Raw genomic sequence first — 20,903 nt, forward strand, 5'->3', positions numbered from 1 at the left:
GTTTCCCGAGAGTCCCCGCGGCCGTGAAGGTGAGCCGGCTGTCATGGCGTTGACGGCGTCCGGGGCCTACCTGACCCACCAGCAGAAGGTGTTGCGGCTCTATAAGCGGGCGCTGCGCCACCTGGAGTCGTGGTGCATCCACAGGTGCGAGAGAGGGACCCAGGGCGCGGGGAGGTGACCCGGGGGTCCCCACGGAGGCTGAGAGGCCCCGGGGTACCGGGTGGCTCAAGGACTTCGGGGACCGAGTGGGAAGGGGGCCCGTCGCCCCACGGAGCCCGCCCCTGTAGACCCGGGTTCGAATCCAGGCTTCGTCGCCGCAGCTGCGAGACCTTGAGGATTTATCTGGTCGGGGCCTCAGTGTTCCGTTCAGGAAAACACACACGCGGGACCCGGCACAGAGGGTTGCATGACATTCAGTGAAATAAAGGAAAATGCCTAAAACTGTAATTGTCATGCCTCCAGCGATCACTAAATAATAGTTTTCTTGATGACTTTCTCGTACTTAATATTAGCAGTAATATATGTGCATTGTTTTCTTTAGTCCTCACAACTCTAGGAGTTAGGGACTATTTAGCCTTATTTTACAGATGAGGAAATAGAGCACAGAGAGTAACTTGCTGAAGGCCCTACAGCTGCTAAGTGGCTGAGCCAGGATTAAAAGTCAGGTGTCCACCTCGAAAGCATCATCGTTCTCCCACCCCTCCCATCAGCTTTCCTCTTTTTAGCCTCATCCAGTCCTTTTCACTGTCTTCACATCCCATGTAATTCTTCAGCTCCCACACAGTTCTCTTCTGTCCTCACTCTATCCATCTGAGACTAGGCTTAGAACATAGTCATAAAACTTGTAGATTTTTTTCATGGCCTAAATGTAATGCATGGTGGGGCGACAACCCAAATGTGTGAATACCAGGCCTCCACTCCCTTGTCAGAATCCTAAAACCTATCCCAGGAGAAGGGCTTTTGAGAAAAACCTCTAAATGATGGAAAACTGAGTAGGCCTGGAAGAACTGTGGAGAATATCTTTTTTTTTTTTTTTCTGGTAAGGAAGATCGGCCCTGAGCTAACATATGTTGCCAATCCTCCTCTTTTTGCCGAGGAAGATTGGCCCTGGGCTAACATCCATGCCCATCTTCCTCTACTTTATATGGGACACTGCCACAACATGGCTTGATGAGCACTGCACAGGTCCACACCCGGGATCCGAACCTGCAGACCCCGGCCACCAAAGCGGAGGGCACGAACTACACCGCCTGGCCAGCCCCTGTGGAGGGTATCTTTGAAGCCCAGATTGCATACTTGTGATTGTTAGAAAGTCATCAACCTACTTCTCTTTGCTAGGTGGGAAGAGCGTTCAGTGTTGTAGGATTGTTAGTTTCTTCGCTGATTTTTCCTTATTCATTCATCTGACAGAATTTGCAATTCAGGTTCTATGCTGGATGCCAAATAAATAAAATAAGCCCTCTCTCTCAGCTGTGGAACTTGTGGACTAATGGGGAAGATGGGCATGTAAACAAATAGATAACAGAGAATTACCAATCTTATAAAGATGAAGGAAGTCAAACTATCAAGAATTCAGGTAGTGCTGAACTACATCTGGGAATGTTCAGGTCCGTTAGTTATGGAGGAAAGAATAAAAGTAGCTACTATGATAACACTGACTCGGTGTTTTTTTAAATCTGGCTGACATCCTTTCTCAGTACTTGCCTGATTTTTCTTCCTCCATTTGCCCCCATAGTGCTAGTTGTTCTCCATGGTTCCATCCTAGGACCTCTGTTATTGCTGTATATACTTTGGGCAACCTCATCTAACACTGGGACTTGAGTTACCACCTATACTGATTTGTCTGTAGAGCTGTTTATAAGATCACCTACAGTTCTCTGAAACTCAGCTTGTCTCAAGTCTTTAAAAGCAAACTCATTTTCTTTTCATTACCCCATTCTGATTCTTTTCCATAATTCCCTGCATCACTAATGGCATTGCTAGTAATAGTCACTCAGCTTTAAGTCTTAGAATTGTTTTCAGGTACTCCCTACTTACCCCTCTGCCAGTGATACACGTACTTGTACACCGTGTATAAGTGGACACTGATTTTTGTAAATTCTCTCCCCTGCATAATGATATTAGTAGCTGACATTATTGAGCACCGAGGAGGTACCAGGCACTGTCTTAAGTGTGTTTATGTGTTTTTGCTCATCTAATCTTTAGGACAACCTTAAGATATAGATACTGTTATTAACACTTTTATAGAGGAGGAATCCATTAAGTAACTTGCCCCAGATTGCACAGCTAGTAAGTGGCTAAGATTCGGTCCCAAGCGATCTGACTTGAGCCCACTCCCATAACTTTCTAGTCTAAATATTTCTCTCCTGTCACCGTCTATCACCGTTGCCGGCTTCAGGCCCTTGTCCTCTGTGGCCTGGGTTATTGTCAAAGCCTCCTAAATGATCTCTGCCCACGGTTTCTTTTAGAACCTGACCGTAACTTGCCTAAGGTCGTGCAGCTAGTGTCAGAGTCAGGATTCAAACCCAGGTCTGTCTGATTTGAGCAGTAGTGTTTCCACCGTGTAATACCTCCCTTCTCATTCATCTTTGTTATTCCAGAATTTAGTGCCTAGAGCAAGGTAGGAGGAAATTCAGAAAGTTGTCGTTGAATGCATGTTAAATGATCCTAAAGAGGTTGAATGCATGTTAAATGATCCTAAAGAGGCTGTAGCCGTTCTCTTTTGCTAATTTTTTCCTTTTTCATTTAAATCATCATTCATTTTTTGGAGGAGAGAGGGGAAGAGTGGTTAGGTTGTATTTAATATAGTATTTTTTTGCTGCTGGTGTTTGGGGAACTGCCAAGGAAGCAGTCATAATGATGTGGCTGCTCCCTTGGCAGGGTCTGGGGAGGTGCCAGGAAGTTACACTAGTCATCCAGAAGGCATTAGTGGAAGTATAGCTTCTTGTCAGACAGTAATCCTGCCCAATTGAGTAGATAACATTTCTAATCTCCAAAATCGTTTTGGTTTAAGAGACAAATATCGGTACTTTGCCTGTTTGATGAGAGCCCGGTTTGAAGAACATAAGAATGAAAAGGATATGGTGAAGGCCACCCAGCTGCTGAGGGAGGCAGAGGAAGAATTCTGGTACAATCAGCATCCTCAGCCATACATCTTCCCCGACTCTCCTGGGGGCACCTCCTACGAGAGATACGAGTGTTACAAGGTAGGTGAAGACTACAGTGGTGACCGCCTTCCAGAGGAGAACCTGTTTTTTCAAGTTCCGATGCTCAGCCTCAGAAACCACTGGCCCTTTTAGGGGCAGCTAGGAGATTTCTTTCCTGACAGTTATAGATACGTACTTTTCTTCAGGTGCCAGTTTTCTTTCTCCCAGATGACATTAAAACTTTTCTTTCTAAATTCAGCTCCAAGGTCTTGCGATATCTTTTTGGCAAAGCAGAGTGCTAAATTACTTGGTAAATAAGTCATTTTTGGACCTTACAGTTAACCAATTTCGATTGGTGCTTAGTATTTCTGAGAAATTCTAGCTATACTTCCAAAAAAGATAAACCCACTATGGATGTTTAGAGAACGCAGGTAGGGGAGGAATGATCCCAGTGCCCCTTGGCCTGACCTTGCTCTTTTTCAGCCCTTGGCTGTTTCACTCTAAGGCATTCTCCCTTATGTTGTCCCCCCTTGTCTTCTGCTGTTCGTTGCTTAATGTCGGAAACAGTCTGATACTTGCAATGGTTATAAAAATGCATGTTGATTTTTGTCTTCTGTCTCCTGAGCAGGCCCCGTCAGTGGCATGTAAATGTATCCTGTGGAATGACACCATGATTTCCTCTTCCGACAGGTTCCTGAGTGGTGCTTAGATGATTGGCATCCTTCTGAGAAGGCAATGTATCCTGATTACTTTGCCAAGAGAGAGCAGTGGAAGAAACTGCGGAGGGAAAGCTGGGAGCGGGAGGTGAGTCTGACCTGCGTTTTACCACAGAGTTAGGCCCACGTGGTCAACACCTGGAACGAGCTCAGGTTTTGTTCCCCACGTGCAGATGTCCAGATTCTACCTATGACCGTTACTCGGGCCCCTTGCCTCTCAGATATACGTTCATGTCAAAGTGTATTAAGTGTGACATTTACAACCATCTCACAAATAGGTTAGAGTGTTCCCTCTAGAGAACCTTTTCTGTTCTCTAATTTTGTTTTTCCCTTCCGTCTCCTCCTCAGTCCTTTGCCTGACCTTCTTGCTATATACCCTACAATCCCTTAACCTTCCTCTCCACCAGTGCTTTGGACGTTTTTCACTCATCTTATGGTGTCTGATTTACATTTTTAAAAGCTCACTCCTGCTGTTGTGTGAAGAATATATTGGAGAGGGCAAGGGGAGAAGTGGAGAGACCAATTTGGGATTATTGCAGTTTAATCAGAAGATTATGGCAACCAGCACTAGGGTGGATGCAGTAGATATGGAAGGAGACAGATTCAGGATATCATTTGGAGGGACATGAAGACTGATTGGAGGAATGAAGAATGAGTTCCAGATTTTAAGCTTTAACCTCTGGAGTTTGGTGATGGTGTTTATTGAGATGGGGAGGAAACAGGTGTCAGGGAAAATCAAGTGTTCAGTTTTAAATTCATTAAATTTGAGAATCCTGTGAGACGTCATGTGCAGATGTCAGTAGGTGACTTTGGATGTAGGAATCTGGGACTCAAAGGAGAGATTTGAGCTCGAAATAGAAATTTTTGAGTTATCAGTTGTTTTAAAAGCCACGGAAATGTATGAGACTCTTAAGAGAGAGTAGAGAGAGAAGAAAAGTCGCAGGAGCTCCCACTTGTAGAGGCCAGGAAAAGGAGACCGAGGAGCCTGCAGCAGGGAGAGGGGAAATGAGGGGCTGTGACAGCGGAGTCCAAGAGAAAGTGTTTCAGGAATTGGGGGGGGGGGGGCGAAGTCACCTTTGCTGCAAGTTGCTAAAAGGTGGAATAGAGGGAGCACTGGAAATAACGTCCAAAGACTTTGGCTGTAGGAAGGGCATTAGTGGCCTTGACTAGAGCCTTTTCTGGAGGGTTTAATCCCACTGATAATAGTGAGCAGAAAGTGAGGAAGAGAAGACAGGAGGAGGAGAGAATTCTTGAAAAGTTTTGCTGAGAACAGTAACTGGGCAGGAACTGGAGGCCAAAGGATTATTTTAAGAAAAGAAAAGATGATGTGTGTATGCTGATGAGAAGATTTGGGGCAAGGGAGAAATTGATAATGTTGAAGAGAGATGAAATAGGTAAAGGAGGAAAGTTTCTGAGAAGAGGGATGGGATCCTGAGCATGTATGGAGGCCTTTGAAAGAAGGGGTTCTTCCTTCATTATAAGTGGACAAAAGATGTATATAAATACATTTGGATTAGAAGTGTTGATGATGGGAAAATGACAGACTTCTATGTAATGGCTTCTTTTTTTAGTGAAATAAGAGGAAAGGCCGAGAAGTGGGTACAGCACGTTTGGAGAATGTGGAAAAGGTGTGATAATCACGGGGAGAGGATGAGGAGGATGAGCTTGCTGGAGAATAGTAATAAGATTGCCACGTAGTGGTGAAGGCCCATTTGAAGTCAGAAATAATGTATTGTGACACCAATTTGTTCTAGTTTTTTTTTTTTCTCTTGAGTAATACTAAACTGTATGGGTGTCAGCTTGAAGGTGGATGGTGCGGTTTGTCCACTATCACGGGTGACAGGGACTTGAGGTTATTCAGAAGAGAGTGATTATCATGATGGAATCTAGGCTGGATAAAGAAGGGAAGTAAAGACAGGAGGCTGACGCAGAGAGAAGGGCAATTTGGGTGGGAGGATCTGTGGACTGGCAGTCTCTGCTAGTTTCAAGTATTATTTTCAAGGGAGCATTTAAGCAAATGAGCTGGAAGGGGACACTATGGTTGGATGTTGGGATATTTGAATTCATGATCTTGAAAGTTGTGCTGCTTCTGGTGATAAGGTCCAGGATGTTGACTGTTGGAAATCCTTGGCCAAGGTGGAGTGGAAGGAAAGGCAGTGTGACCAAGGAGGGCAATGTTTTCTGAGAAATGTCTCAGCATCTGGAAATGTGAGGTGTGTTTACTTGTGAAGAGCAGCCGGTTCATTCTGCAACGGCAGATCAGCACGATAATCTCCTTTTCTCCCCAAAAACAAGTTCCTCCTTTCCCTATTCTGTCTCTTTGACATTATTAAGCAGCACATGTGCTTGAGGCTCAGGTTAGCCACAATCCAGAATTGACTGTTCTGGAGGAAGCTTCAGAAAATCGTTGATCTGGAAAGTGGGTCTCTTAGGTCTCCTCCTCTGTTAGGACAGTGATAGTCTTGGGGGTCGCTGGAACTAGGGTAGCTGGGCAATATCAGGCAGAACTGAGCACATTTTTACGTCTGATTTCATGTTATTTCTTGCCCTGTTTGCTATTTGGGGGGCTTTAAAATTTACATCCCTAACGTATATGAATTGAGGTTTCTTAGTGGTGCTTTTGGAGAGCACTTAGCTGAGACACAAAAATAAATGTTTTTTTTGGAGGGAACAAGTGGGAAGATCCTAACAAGGAGAATTAGAACGGTAATTGTTACGGTTTTGCCTAATTAATACGACGTGGAGTAAGAGGGTATGTTCTCAGCTTTGCTGTTTTAAGAATGGGAAAACCTTTAAGGGGAACAGCTTTTCTGAGTTAGAGTGCAGGTATAAAAATAAGGCAGGTATGTGTAAAAAGCACTTGTCAGCAGTGAGAATCACAGGGTGTGTAATGTGGCGCACCACAGCAGGCACGTTTTACAGCCAGTTTGGCTGCTTTTCTAATCGTTCCTTCCGTACCCCTTTCTAGGTTAAGCAGCTGCAGGAGGAAACCCCGCCTGGTGGTCCCAACACTGAAGCTTTGCCCCCAGCCCGAAAGGAAGGTGATTTGCCCCCACTGTGGTGGCATATTGTGACCAGGCCCCGGGAGAGGCCCATGTAGAGAGAGGAAGACATCTCACCAGTCGTGCTTGCAAGTAATATAAGTTACAGAGCATACACACACTTGCCCTAATAAAAATAACTCGACGTGGTCTGATGTGACTGACGTGTTCTTCTGTCTGAGGATTAACGTGATGCCAAGTGACTGAGCCACTGGTGTTTTCTTACCCGTTGTGCACATAAAGTATGTGAAATGTAGTCATCAAATGTGTTCTTTTCTTCCCCAAGTCATGTTGATAGCACATGTTATCAATAAGGGAAAATGATGCAGCAGAACCAGATACAAGATTTACTCTGAAGATTGAGCCTAATTGAAGGCTTAATTAGCTATAGTGACTGACTGGAAGGAATACGAAGCCAAGAGAAGGTATGCTAATACTGAGGACTTATGATACCTTTTTGGTTTTCTAAAGGTTCCACTAAGGGAATTTTAGTTTTGATTAAAAGGAAAACTCTCCCTAAGAAGCACACATTCAGCAGATAAGCATGGAGTTGATGGGATTTGCTCAGGAATGGAGGTTTGATGGTGGGGGTTAAAGGGCCCAATCTGGGATGAAACTTGGTGGCACTTATTTTGGACGCAATTTTCCAGCTTTGCTTCCTCTCCTGTAGCTTGGATTGTCTGCAGACTCAAACGTAAGGGTATAGCAGAACTCTAAAATGTTGGAAGAAGTTTCCATAAAAGGTAAAGCTATTTTTAAAACTGTCAGCCAAAACCAGCTACTTTTAGATCTTAATAACGCATTAGAACTGTATTCAAATACTTAGTTCCGGCAAGTAGTGTTCTTAGGGCTTATAACCATCACAAAAGTAACGTTTTGTCCGTTTTCTAAGTAAGCTCAATCTGAGTCTCAGTCCATCTTCTAACATTTGACTAAGACTTCCAACTGAATTTTAAGAAGACTTGAAATACAGGACTTTTTTTTCCTAGTGGTTCTTTATTTATAATGTAGGCTGAAGCAATTGTTACAAGGTAGAAGGGAGACACATTACACAGTTGTTATTTATACAAGTTGAGAACAAAAAACTGCACAGGGAGAGGTCAACTCTCAGTACAAACTAGCAACTAAACCACAATAATTTACCTTTAGAAACGATTTCTTTATTTTTAGCTGTGACGCTGCTTTTACAATATGCAAAAACACAAACGGAACTACCCAAGGTGTTTTGTCACATTCTTTCTACAGCGAATTTGGCAACATTTTATATTAAATTTATTCAGATTATACTAACGTTTAAAAACTAAACAAGTGAACAGCTGTACCAAGGTACAGTTACATCCATTTATTTCAAAGGTTTAAAATACCACTTTTATCTATTGTGATTACCTTACTGTGATTTCTGCTTTTGCAAAAACCATCTCAAGCATCATATGCACAATGCATCAGCTACTTTTAGTCATCAAGATTGGTGGGCTAAACCACAGGCACTACTGTTGCTTATATTCTGTAAAAGGAGCTTGTTTTTCAAAGAAAAAATGCTAATAGTTTCTAATAATCATGCCTTTGCTTTAAAGCCATAACAAAATGTCCTTGAGCAATCACAGCAGTGTTAAATGTTAATATATAGAACAGTGACTATACAGGTACGTTACTCTCACATCCAATGCAGTTATGTGTTAAAGCATAAGATTATGTAATTGAAGATCAGAGCCAACAGAAATCTCCAAGGTCTAAGGGACCCACCAAGCTCCTCATCCTTGAGAAGTTCAGTCACAAAGAGCGCTTTCAACCGACCAACTGCTAATGGGCTTGCTTGCTTTTTTAAACATCACTGTATTCTCCAAACGTGGTCCCTCTAAATCTATAAATCTCGGTTGGCATCAGGGGATGGGCATTAGAACAAATTTAACTTTCACTTAAAGAAGAAAAGACATAAATCCATTCCAAAAAACATTACCTGGAATACAAAATGAGGGACAATATAGTGGTCAGATTCCCAGTGACAATAAATAAATCCTCCTCTCTTCAATATTTAGTATGAAGCCAATTAACTGCCATTTATTTAAAAGAAGATAAGAAAAACAAGCCCCCAGATTGGTAAACACATTGGCAAGTTGCTAGACTTCAAGCTGGTTACCCTTGTTAAATCCGCTCGAGTTTTTTCAAAATATTTGGGCTTTTCAATGCGCCCAGCCTGCTGGGCACAGTTAGTAAAGGCATTTGCTATATCTAAGAATTCCCTGCTATCATTTTAAAATGTTTTCACATTTTTAAAACTGCCTTACTCTTTTGGATGTATTTGGATTCAATGCAAGTGGGTATAACAGACAAGTAACTAAAGTGGAGGATCCTATGTCTACCCAGTGGCAGCGGCATGCACGGGATTGGAGGTGGGTGCTGTGTGCAGTCAAAAGGAATCGTGGGAGAAAAGTCCTTAAACACCCTACAGAAACAAACACTGTAATCCAGTATGGCTTATTTGGATGCATTTACCATGAAGCTACTAGAAATTCAACCTACGAGGCTACTCTTAAATGTAACAGGATCGGCTATGTTGACAGTGTGCCCCTCCCACGGCCCTCCCCCCAATCCCAACACAGTCTACCATTTCCAGATTTTCTTCACTCTGAGTATTGCTCATCAATTGTTACTCCTGCTTTTCTCATTCAGAACACAGTATATTTAAATGAAGATTTTTACCCCTTATCCATTTTGTTTGTACATTAAAATAACTTGAATTTGTTTCTAAGCCAGACGACTACAATGCATCTACAAAAGCTTGCAGGAAAAAGAAAAGAAAAATCTATAGTTATCCTTTTTTCTGAAGTTAACTACTTCATGGTTCCCCTGCCCTGACCCCCCCCCTTATGCATTTAAAATTTTACAAAGACTTGTAAAAAAGTTAAATGGAATTTGGCACCTTCAGAAAAATCAAAAGGGAAACTAAGATTAAAATGTGCAGAAAGAAAATTCTCAATATTTACAAATTAAAAGGTCAAGATTATGTCAGTTACATGTGTTGCTTTTAATTCTCATCTAAAGGTGTTGAGTACTTTCAAAAGAGCTGTATTCTGAGTTGCCTACAAAATCTTTTGTTTGATTAAGGATTGGAATGGATCAAGACAAATTAGGTTTTATTAATTGAACAGTTCATTCCTCACTGGCAGCATTTCTTGTGAGCCTAAGAGAGCCTAAGAGAGGCGAGGGGCTGAGCGGTCGTTTGTCGTGGTCTTCTTCAGCCTCACGCCCCTGCGGATGGCGTTCAGCATGTCTTCTCCTTGCGGGCTCTCTCTCGGGCTCAGGTCTGCAGGATCACTCTCTGGAATCAGGCCTGGGGAGGCAGTGGCACTTGAGGGATCCTTTTCCTGGTCTTCGGCCTCGCTTTCTGGAATCGCCTGTCTGTGCTCCTCGGGGATACTTGGCTTCGGGCCTGGAAGAGGAGGGTTGACGGAGGCTTGGCCACTCCACATGGAGGAGGGCATGCTGGTGACACCCTGGGGGCCCTCACCCACAGACGGTGACTCGGGGCTGTGCTCACCCCGCTCCTCTGGCCCATCTGGGGTTGGCAACACCCCAGGGAGGTCTGGGACGGTTGGGGTCTTGACAGGGATCACAGGTGTCTTGATGGGGATGGGACCAGCTCCAATGGTCCCCCGGCGGACAGAAGGTTTGGTGGAAGGGGTCCGTCGGATGGTTGCAACCCCTGGGGTGACCACAGCAGGTCCGAGGGTGGTGGGGAGGCCAGCAGTTGAGGCCGGGCGCTTGGCTTGGAACATCCGTCGGTAGGACTGGCTGATGTCACTGTTTCTCGGAATGGTGGAGGATTTGTCAAACTCCTGCTGATCTGCCTCCTGGTCACCACTTACAGAGAAATAATCGTAATCTGAAACTGATTATAGTATTTGATTAGAAATATCCAAGGCAGCAGCTCTGCTTTTTGATTTTGTGTTAGAAGAACAAAAGCACAAGGGGCAGAGCACTTCACCCACAATCTCACCCCAAGCCTATCCCCGCAGAGTAGGCACGCACTCAAATACCATTGAGAGGTGAAGGGTGTAAAACTGCCAGGCTGCAGCAAAGCTACCTCGGAGCATCTCTAGGAGGAATAACGGGGATGGAAAGAGAAAATATATTTTACAAACCCTCCCGTCCAGAATGCAACATGAGAAGCAAACCTCAAACGGAGTATCACAGACCTTATTATCTCCCTCGTAATTAACTCATCAGGCGAGGGCTAGTAAAAGAATGAGACACTGGCAATGAGCCCCTGAAAACAGGTACAAAGATAGGTTCCATCAGTGATGTGTGGTCACTTCCTCTCAAAAAATGGGGTCACGTGGGAGGGAGAAGCTTAACAGATTAAACATCTTAGAGCAGGTGTCTGAACAGCAGCAGGACTGACATTTGATGCCAGATAAATTCTTTGTCGTCGGGGGCCGGGGGGCCTTGCTGTGTATTATAGGATGTTTAGCAGCATCCCTGGCTTCTACCCACAAGATGCTGGTAGCACCCCCTCTAGTTGTGACAACCAAAAAGTTCCCCAGACCTTGCCAAATGGCCCCTGGGGAGCAAAATCACCTCCATTGAGATCCACTGTCTTAGAGGCTTTGACTGACGGACTGCAAATAGGCTTGGTGAGCTATCACAGACTATTCTAGCTGCTAGGCAGCCGTCTGGCTGGCTTGTGTGTGTAGTGGGATGGGGGTGAGGGAGGCAGGGCTGACCGAGGATTTGGCTGGAATAGGTTCAGAGCTAGGGCTTCAGACTCTAACAGACCTTAGGTTCAAACTCCAGCTCTGCTTCTTATTCGTTGTGTGCACTGGGGCAAGTTACTGAGCCTCAGTCTCCCCGTATGTAAAATTGGGATAAAAATACTGATTATATAAGTGGTTATGAAGAGTCAGTGGAGGGGCCGGCCCCGTGACTTAGCGGTTAAGTGCGCGTGCTCCGCTACTAGCGGCCCGGGTTCGCATCCCGGGCGCGCACCGACGCACCACTTCTCCGGCCATGCTGGGGCCGCGTCCCACATGCAGCGGCTGGAAGGATGTGCAGCTATGACATACAACTATCTGCTGGGGCTTTGGGGGAAAAATAAATAAAAATTAAAAAAAAAAAAAAAGAGTAAATAAATGGAAAAATAAATATGAAGTGCTAAAACACAAATGACGTCATCATCATTAAAAGCATCTGAGTTCAAATTAGGGACTACCCTGTACCTCGAGGTACCTTGAGGGTGAAAAACGAGAGAAGTTGTGAAGGTCCAGTCACTTCCTTAGATGGCAGCTACCTGACAGCTACAGATCAGCTCTCTGAAGCATCCGAGACGACGAGATCGACTCTGAAGGCCATCTGCTAGCCAGGGCTCGTGATGTGGTTTAATGGGCTCCCTGCTCTTCCGCCTCCTCCCCGCAGGGAGGACCACCCCTTTTCCTCACCTGGCACTGCTCAGGAAGCCCAACGGGAAACCCCCAGCTGCCTGTACCTTGGGAGGGGATGGTGTCCTCAGAGCAGCACGGGGTGGTCGTCTGGGTGCTGTAGCCACTGGAGCACTGAAGTGAGTCCCGGCTGCTCCTCTGGGTGTCCAGCTGCAGGCCCCGAGACAGAGCCAGCGCTAGTTCCTCACAAGCCTCCATCTCCTCACCAGGCTGCAGGTTGGAGGAGAGAGAGACATAGACAAGCCACCAGGGCCATGAGTCCCCCTGATGTCCCCAGAGCCTTTTGGGGTGGAGTCTCTTTTTTTTTTTTTTTTGTGAGGAAGATCAGCCCTGAGCTAACGTCCATGCCCATCCTCCTCTTTTTGCTGAGGAAGACTGGCCCTGGGCTAACATCTATGCCCATCTTCCTCCACTTTATATGGGACGCCGCCACAGCATGGCCTGACAAGCGGTGCCTTGGTGTGCACCCGGGATCCGAACCTGGGCCGCCAGCAGCGGAGCACGTGCACTTAACTGCTACGCCACGGGGCCACCGAGGTGGAGTCTCAATATTACTTCTATTCTGCCCCAGAGAACACCAAATGTCTGTGGGCCCAGGGGTCTATCAACTTGCTTGGGTCCTACCCACGCTCTAGCAGGTTCTACGTGTCTGAGTCCTACACAACGCTTTTCCCCAGGGGGTTTCTCAATGCTGTAGAGCAGCTAGTAGGGGAAAGGGGCTCAGGTCCCTCCAGCTACAAGGCTCAGCTGAACTCAGCCCCCAGTTGCTGGCCAGCATATGGCCACCAGCCAGGTCCCAAGGGGCCCAACCCGCTGTTAAGAACAAGAGCGTCACCCTGCTAGCAGCCGACACGGTCATGCTCCGTGGTCTCTGAGCCTCCTCAGCAGCGGCAGGCGCACCGCCCGCAGCAGCGGGTCCTCCTCCGTTGGGGTCGGGCTCCCGCTTCTCTTTGCGGCGCTGTAGGGTGTTCACCAGAGGCTGATCGTAAGGCCCTGGCTTAGCCCAGTCCTAAGGAGAACAAGTGTGGTCAGGCACCAGGGCCTGTCTCTATCTGGAGGGCTGCAGCAACCCTCCAGATGGCTGCCCACAGAGGGCGGCTGGGCCCCTTAGGGGAAGCTCGGGCTGGGACAGGCCAGCAGGCCCCTTCTATGGCCTCACCCCGCTCTGAAAGAAGGGAGTGGAAGACCCCTTGGGGCCCCCTAGGTACCTCCCCATTCCTCCTATCTGCCCAAAGATTAAAGCCCTCAACAACCAGGCAGACAGCCTGTGGGTCTTAGACTTAGTTAACAGCCTCCTAACAGCGGGCCAACTGTCTAAGGTGTGTGAAGGCACCAGCCAGGGAAGAGCTCGTCCCCAGGGACCAGGCCCTCCCTCCTGACGACGGGAGGAACCCTCTCCTCTAGCAGCCAAAATGACGTCACTTGAGCAGAGTGGCCACCAGGGGGCACTAAAGGAACCTCAGCCACTCTCCCTGAAGCTGAACCTCCACTTCTGGGAAACTAGGCCCCCAAAGGGGACTTCAGGATGTGCCCTCTGAGGTTCGCAGGTAGGAAGGGAAGGCCCCTGGGGTCATTAGAAAGATTTTGAGGATCCTGAGGGGTCCAAGGCACCTCTGAGGGATGAAGTCAAGACTTGCTCAAAATGTTGGCAGCCTAGGGACCTACTATTCAAATTAGGGGCCTCCTCTCAAAATGGAGCAGAATATCCTGCTGGCATCAATTGGACTTGCTAGGAAATAATTTTAAAACTTTGGTTTTATATTAAAGTAAACCTGTTTTAATATAAAACAATCAAGACTAAAAGTCTGCCTGTACTTTTAAGATAAAACATGATAAGACAAAACATGTTTTGGGTTATGGTTCTGTTACCACGGCCCAATAAGGCACTCATCAGGAAAAGTCTGGAGAACACGGTCGAGGAGGACAGTGCCTCCCAGTCCCTGATAACAGCGACACCCTCAGGTGGCCCCCAGGAGGGCAGAACTGGGACTTTCAACTTGGAACTGATGTCCCGGCAATGCCACCTCTGGTCTACTGTCTAATAGGGGTGAACTAATGTTTCCTCTCCAAGCTCAGCTCCACGTGGAAATCTCTATCTCAGAGCTGCCTACTGCTGTGTGGTTCTTCCCAGTGGGAATTAACTTAGGGAGAGGTGTTATGGGGAAGAAGGCAGAGTGTGAAAGGAAGGGGGTGAGGAGGGATTTGGGGTGAGGATCGTGGGACAGAAGAGGGGTGAGCACAGAGGCAATGGTGGGGGGAGAGAGGGTGAGTGAGAGGAGGGAGGAGAGACACAAACCTTCCAGCTAGGGATCTGAGATGACGGGAACATGCCGGGCCCAATGGTGTAATAATGAGCGTAGTCTGGAAGGTGGACAGAGGTGACCCGAGGGAGCAGGCGGGAGGCAGGCAGGCAATGAGGGAAAAGGCTTGCCCCCACGGGCCCCACATGGGACTCGCTTGATAAACTATAGTGAGGAAACCCGTTAGACAACTAGAAACAAAACAAAAAAGGGGGAAAAAAAATTAATATAACAGGATGAGTGTGGAGATACAAGATGGCATTGACATTCAAGGGAGGGGGCAGACCTGAATATTTATAAATAAAACCAACATCGGGGCTCTGCTGCTCGTGGACAATCCCTGATACGAGAGAAGAGAGCCAGGGTGCCAAGAATGCACATGTATTTGACACCAAATAAGTATTCAGTTGAGGAACTATCTCATCTACATTTTAGAATAGTTTGGAAATTGATCAGTGTCCTTAATTTCTGGCGTTCAATTATTTAACTAACGAAGCATCATTTCATTTGTTCATCTCACTATGCAAATTGAAAAATTCTAAAGCGTCTTCAACTGAATCTGTTCATTCTAAGTTTCCAAAATCATCACACGGTTCAGAAGCAGATTCCAAATCGGGGTGAAGTGGGGGTTGCAAATTAAAAGGCAGAGTACACAGCCTCTGACGCAGTGAAATGTCATGTCCGACGGTGTGGTGACAAGGAGGCCGAGGTAGGTGGGGTGCTTGGCGGGGAGTGGGGAGATGGATGAGCACACGACACTGTTCTGGGAAGGAGCCTTCACACCTCTGAGTTCCCCATACCCATTCCTCTCCCTCGGGAGGACCACAGGGTCATTGCACAGGAGCCAGGCACCCATTCAAGAAACAGCCCTCAGCCTTGTCCCTCCCTGTCTCCCAGAGAGGCCGCTCTTGATGTAAATTTTGAGTTTCCAGGTTCCTGCAGCTATGCTGGTGAGCAGCAGGCAGGGGAGGGGCGGGAGGGCCAGGGCCGCCGTGGCTGGGACCCCCGCGGTCACCTTCTCTGTGGACGCCCAGGCGCCCATGGTGGAGCCTGAGCTGACCGAGGTGGGCGAGCTGCACTCGCTCACTGACTGGCAGGTTTCGGAGGCTTCAGAGGAGGCCGAGCTGGACGAGTTCTGCAGCAGAGGAGGGACCACACGAGGGGACCGACAGAATCCAGACCACACGCCACCAAAAAATAACAGTAAAGAACAAACAGAAGATGGGGGTGGGATGGGGAAGGGCACGCACAGACAGAGACAGACACACACACAGAAGAGGGAAGGATGAGAGAAGCAGAGGGTTAGGGTTATTTTTCCCCAAAGCTGCACCCACACAGAGGCTTCCAAGACCTTGAAAAGAAGCGTGAGACCCAGCAAGCTCCCACCAGACTGTAAGCCCCCAGGACCCTGGTTTGTGTGTGTCGAGCACACGGCTGTGTGCCCAGTATGGGAGAGCTGGTCAAGGCTGGAACTCCGTGTGTCTTCCTGGGCATTTCTTCCCGGCCACAAGCCCAGGTGCTGAGGGAGGCCCCGCCTTTTACACCTCTCAGACCCATGGGCATTATTTATTACATGAGTATGGACCCCCAGCCTGGGCTTTTTGCTCCCCATCTGGACTCTCCTTCCATCACGTGCAGCCTCTGCATCCCTGAGGGAGGGTTTCCAGCTATGAAGCTGCATCTTCACGAGACACGTTTTTAGGTGTCTCTGCCTAGGGAGTGATTTTGAGGTTTGGGGCTGTGAAGCCCTGCGGTCAGTGTGATGTTTCCAGTGGCCATCGTAGGGAGGGATGAAGCATCTGGAGAGATCTGGGACATTACAGAAAGGAGGTCTGACGGGAAAACATCTCTTTATTAAACCTCCAGTCCCCACCAGTCTCCCCGTGTCGGCCATCGCACGTGCTCTCGGCTCAGTCTCCCAACCAGTGGCTGAGGCAGGGACCGTGCCGGGTAGTTCACCACTTCATCTCGACTTTCTAGTCCCATACTGGCACATGGCAGGTGCTCAAAATTACTGAATAGATGAGTGACAATGACCATCTCTTCCATATAAACTGGGTTCCCCAGGGTAGTGCTTTGGGCCCACCCAGGTATTCGCTTTATGTTTTTTTCACTGTTAACTGCAATCTCTGACTCATCCCGTTTTTTTATTTTATTTTATTTATTGTGTGTGTGTGTGTGTGTGTGTGTGTGTGTGTGTGTGTGTGTGGAAGCTAACATCCTCTGAGCTAACATCCATTGCCAATCCTCCTCTTTTTGCTGAGGAAGATTAGCTCTGAGCTAACATCTGTGCCCATCTTCCTCTATTTTGTATGTGGGACGCCGCCACAGCATGGCTTCATGAGCAGTGCGTAGGTCCATGCCTGGGATCCAAACCTGCAAACCCCGGGCCACCGAAGCGGAGCACACGAACTTAACCACTACGCCACTGAGCCAGCCCCAGATCCCGTTTAAGTCCAGCCCTATAGGGGTCTACTATGATTTCCCCAGAAGTCTTCCTGTATTCACTGTCAAGGAGGCCACGTGGTTCTGTCCATCTCTCTCACACGCCAAAGAAAGAAAGGTTCCTGCAAAGGGACAGAGCTGTAGCTTTCCCATCCTGCAGGCAAGGAACCAAGAAGACACTCCCTGTGCACGGGCTCCTTGGAGCCAGAGTAAGGACAGGCCACACAGAGGACGCCCCCGCTGCTCTTCAAGCTCAGCCTCTGGTGAGCAGCCCAGGATCCGAAGTCTGAAGGTCTGGATTTAAGTTACATTTCTGCCACTTCTCAGTTGAGGAATCATGGGCTTCATCTCTCTAAACTTCATTTTTTTTTCATCTTTAGACTAGGGATCAATAATATCTAACAGATGAAGATAAAATGAGATTTTATATGTAAATGTGTCTGTTTATGTAGTGTTGAATCAAGTGTACATAAAACTTATCGCTGTAAGTACATTTAACTTGAAAAACAGAACCAGCAAACCAGCTCACGACTGCAGGTGCGTATTTCTTTTGACTTCTGCTCATTTTTTTCTAAAGAACTTCTTGCCTCAACAGAATGAACAGCTCTAGGACAAGACCCTTAGGCACACAGGGTCCTGCTTCCGGGCACACGTGGGTGAAGCCACAATTTGAAAAGAGCAGACGGAGGAAAATGGGAGAATGCTTAATATGTTCTGTCACTTGGCATTCATTTATCCTCATGTACTCGAGTGGAGAAATGAAGGGCTTTTGCCCCCTTGTAGGTGTGTGTTCCCTTCCCCTCCCACCCTAAATAAAGGTAATATTGCTACCTGCAAGAGACTGTATCCTCTGGCCTATGTGATTTGTACAGTTTCCTTAAATTTCCCCTCTACCTTATAATTATAAGCAGCCATAATGCCTTATCTAAAAATAGACTTCTCTATTAAATCTGCAGCATCCCTGAACTTATTAAAACTACGCTAGAGTTGCTAGCCAAGCATCTCTTGGGCACTGGCTTTCAGATTTAAATAAATCCCAACAAGCCACCTTCTGCGTCCCTCAGTGTTACTGGGGGCAGAAACCCTTGCCTCAGCCTGACCCACACTCCGTCTCGGACAGGAAGGCTGACGTACACGGCCTCTCTTTTTCAGAAAGGAGTGTCAGTGCGCAATCCGATGTTAGTTTGTCAGTTGATTAAAAACACACACAGAATTAGGCTGCACATAAGAATAGCCTTTGAGGAATCGCAAATTCCTGTTTTCCTTCCAACCATTCACACTCTCTGCTTGCGCGACACACAGGTGTGGTTTAGTGCAGCACATGGCAGGGGACAGATGGGGGACAGAGGGGTGACACCTTAGAGACCACACCAAAGTACCCCAGCTGGGACAAGCATGTTAGAACTTAAAGCCGCAGCTCTTGGCCAGTGCTTTTGTGTTTGAAATTGAGTCTCTGTCCCAGGAAGACAGAGAAAGGCCATAGTCTTCTGGGAGGGCTGAAAAATGCCAAAGGGGGCACTGGGCCAAGAAGCTCTGGGTTCACCAATGTCAGACACATCAGGCAAGTAACCTTCCGGCTTAGGTTCCCAAAACGCCTCAGCTGCATCCTCTATGTGAAGTGCTCCCCAAAAGACTCTCCCAGGGGCGCCTCACGGCAGAGGTGGAGCAGAAAGGGCTCTGGACCAGCTGCCACACACCCTCGTTCCAGGTCCTTGACCTGCAGGTGACATGACTGTGCAACTTGGGCAAGTCACTTACATCTCTGAGCCTCCATTTCTGCAACAAAATGGGATAATGGTACTCGACATGGTTGTTGGAAGGACCACACAGATAACACATGTAGGAGGCCCTGGTATGGTACCTGGCACACAGTACACATTCAGTGACCGTTAGGCAAATTGGATACCTGGATAAACAAGACAAGCACATGACCTCAGTCCAAAGGATCTTGGACCAAAGGCTGCGGTCAGCCTCAAAATGCACACATGGGCTTGAAGTCACCATGTTCCCCAGCAGATGGCGCTGTGGGGCATCCTGGATGTTCACGTTTCTTGGTGTCTCTATGGTGTGCTGCTTACTAAGTGAGAGGCCAACCCACTGGCACTAAGAGAGGACAGAAGGTGAAGGGTGTTCCCACGCCCTGCCCAGCTCCTGCCTTCTGCTCCAGCTGGAACCACTGGGCAGGGCTGGGTCTAGTCCACCTAACCCAACTGTTTGAAGAGACTCAACACCTCCCCTTCTCCCAAGAAGCAAAATGCCAACAGAATTACCTGCAAGGGCTCTGATGATTCATTCTCATTCTCAACACAAAGTGAGAAAAGGAACCTGAGAGTGCCAAGCAAGGGTCTGAGGCACTGTTCAACGATAGGATCTCCTCCATTCAAAGAGAACCAGAGGTTGGCGGGGAGGAAGTGTCACCGCTGTGCGATGCCATTATACTGTCATGCTAAGCTGGGGACTTACAGGGATGCCAGAGAGTGGCCATTGTCTACTTATGTGTGAGAACTCCCCAAATCAATGTGGTGACTCAGCCATCACCAGCCTAGAGACTGGCTCCAAACCCAACTTACAGTATCTCTCCCTTTTGGGGAATAACACATCTAAAGACGAGAAATTAAACCAGAGCTTTCTCATGTCAGAAGACAGGAGTCTGTCCAAGCCAAGGTCCTTCTTTGGTTCCAGCCATTGATGGTGGCCTGGGCACCAGGTGTGACGGTGGCTCCTGGAGCCAAGTGCACCCTTACCTGGTTGGGGGCCTCTGGCGGCATGGGGGACGGCGACTTGGACTGGAAGGCGTCCTGGGATATGAACCCTGAGTCGTGGGAGGACACGCTGGACAGCCGCACGGGCGCCTGCTGGGCCAGGTTGGAGCTGCGGTAGCGGTAGTGGGAGCTGGGAGAATGCGAGTGGGAGCCGCTGGACCGGGAGTCGCTGCTGTTGACGCTGTTCAGGCTGCTGCGGGGGGCAAGCAGAGGGGAGGCAGGCAGGGAGAGTCAAGAGGAGGGGTACGAGGAAGGAGGGGGACAGAGAACAAGGGGGCAGAGGAAGGAGAACAGATGTAATCAGCTCTGTGCCCCCAAGAAGCCATGCAAACAATCAGAAACGTTTTCAAAACACCAAACCATTAAGATAATAAACACCAGGTTTTTTCACGTGAGCAAGGGGTAAAAATCCAGCCGCCAGGACTCAGTTTTCGGATGCGGCAATGAGGCGTCCTTAGGATGGAGGCCTGTGATTCTAAGGAGTCAAGTGCTACTCAATTCTGCCATATTGATCTACCACCAAAGCTAGGGGACCTGATGTCTGCGGCACGAAAAGAGATGGGGCTCTTCTCTGCCCATCTGCTTGCAGAAACCACGACCCTGTAGCAAAAACCACGAAGGCTTCAGCATGACCGGAATGGAATATGCAAGCGTCTCCTTAGACGGACCATCTGAGTCAAGGAGACCAAGGTCAACCCAGCCAACCACTGCCTAGGGGCTGCAGGCACCAAGGGACTTCTCAAGGTGACTTCATTCTCGGCGAGCCTGGTTCAAGACCACTGTAGAGAACATCAGCAAATCATCTCAGCGTTTGTGTCGATGTGTTTTATCTTTTATTAACAAAGTTGATGCTTTAATGAATGGCTTTACCCTGATCACAGGTGGTTCTCTGTTAAAATATCTAAGAGCCTGGCGTGAACAGCACATCTGGCAAGAGGCAGGCAGCTTTCAGCAGCTAAAGGCAGTCAGTGCTAAGCTGTTTACTTCAGAGAATAAACAGTAAACAGGATGTTGAAAAATGACACACCCCCTCTGGGTGTTCTGTCCACATTCCTCTT

At 47.6% G+C, this 20,903-nt stretch overlaps 2 protein-coding genes across 10 annotated transcripts in view; one reads left to right on the plus strand and one right to left on the minus strand.

The window, feature by feature from the left end:
• The first annotated feature begins 12 nt into the window (after window positions 1-12).
• NDUFB9 (NADH:ubiquinone oxidoreductase subunit B9) lies at window positions 13-7,053 on the plus strand. Its single transcript, XM_058564911.1, has 4 exons — window positions 13-144; window positions 3,014-3,206; window positions 3,837-3,950; window positions 6,831-7,053. Exons 1-4 carry the CDS (start codon window positions 44-46, stop codon window positions 6,960-6,962), a joined length of 540 nt encoding a protein of 179 aa, XP_058420894.1. The 5' UTR covers window positions 13-43; the 3' UTR covers window positions 6,963-7,053.
• Window positions 7,054-7,870: 817 nt separating this feature from the next.
• MTSS1 (MTSS I-BAR domain containing 1) overlaps window positions 7,871-20,903 on the minus strand; it is a 160,320-nt gene continuing 147,287 nt past the window's right edge. For 2 of the 9 annotated variants that reach the window (XM_058564913.1, XM_058564912.1), the window contains 6 exons: window positions 19,828-20,038; window positions 15,654-15,773; window positions 14,635-14,829; window positions 13,174-13,347; window positions 12,386-12,548; window positions 7,871-10,792 (listed from right to left, as the gene is read on the minus strand). In XM_058564913.1, the coding sequence (XP_058420896.1) occupies window positions 10,095-10,792; window positions 12,386-12,548; window positions 13,174-13,347; window positions 14,635-14,829; window positions 15,654-15,773; window positions 19,828-20,038 (1,561 nt within the window). In that variant the 3' untranslated portion in view covers window positions 7,871-10,094. The remainder of the gene's footprint in view (window positions 10,793-12,385; window positions 12,549-13,173; window positions 13,348-14,634; window positions 14,830-15,653; window positions 15,774-19,827; window positions 20,039-20,903) is intronic. The other 7 variants (XM_058564921.1, XM_058564915.1, XM_058564918.1 and 4 more) reach the window with 4 other exon arrangements.

This window comes from Diceros bicornis, chromosome 21, assembly GCF_020826845.1.
Source record: "Diceros bicornis minor isolate mBicDic1 chromosome 21, mDicBic1.mat.cur, whole genome shotgun sequence".
Classification (NCBI taxonomy): Eukaryota; Metazoa; Chordata; class Mammalia; order Perissodactyla; family Rhinocerotidae; genus Diceros; species Diceros bicornis.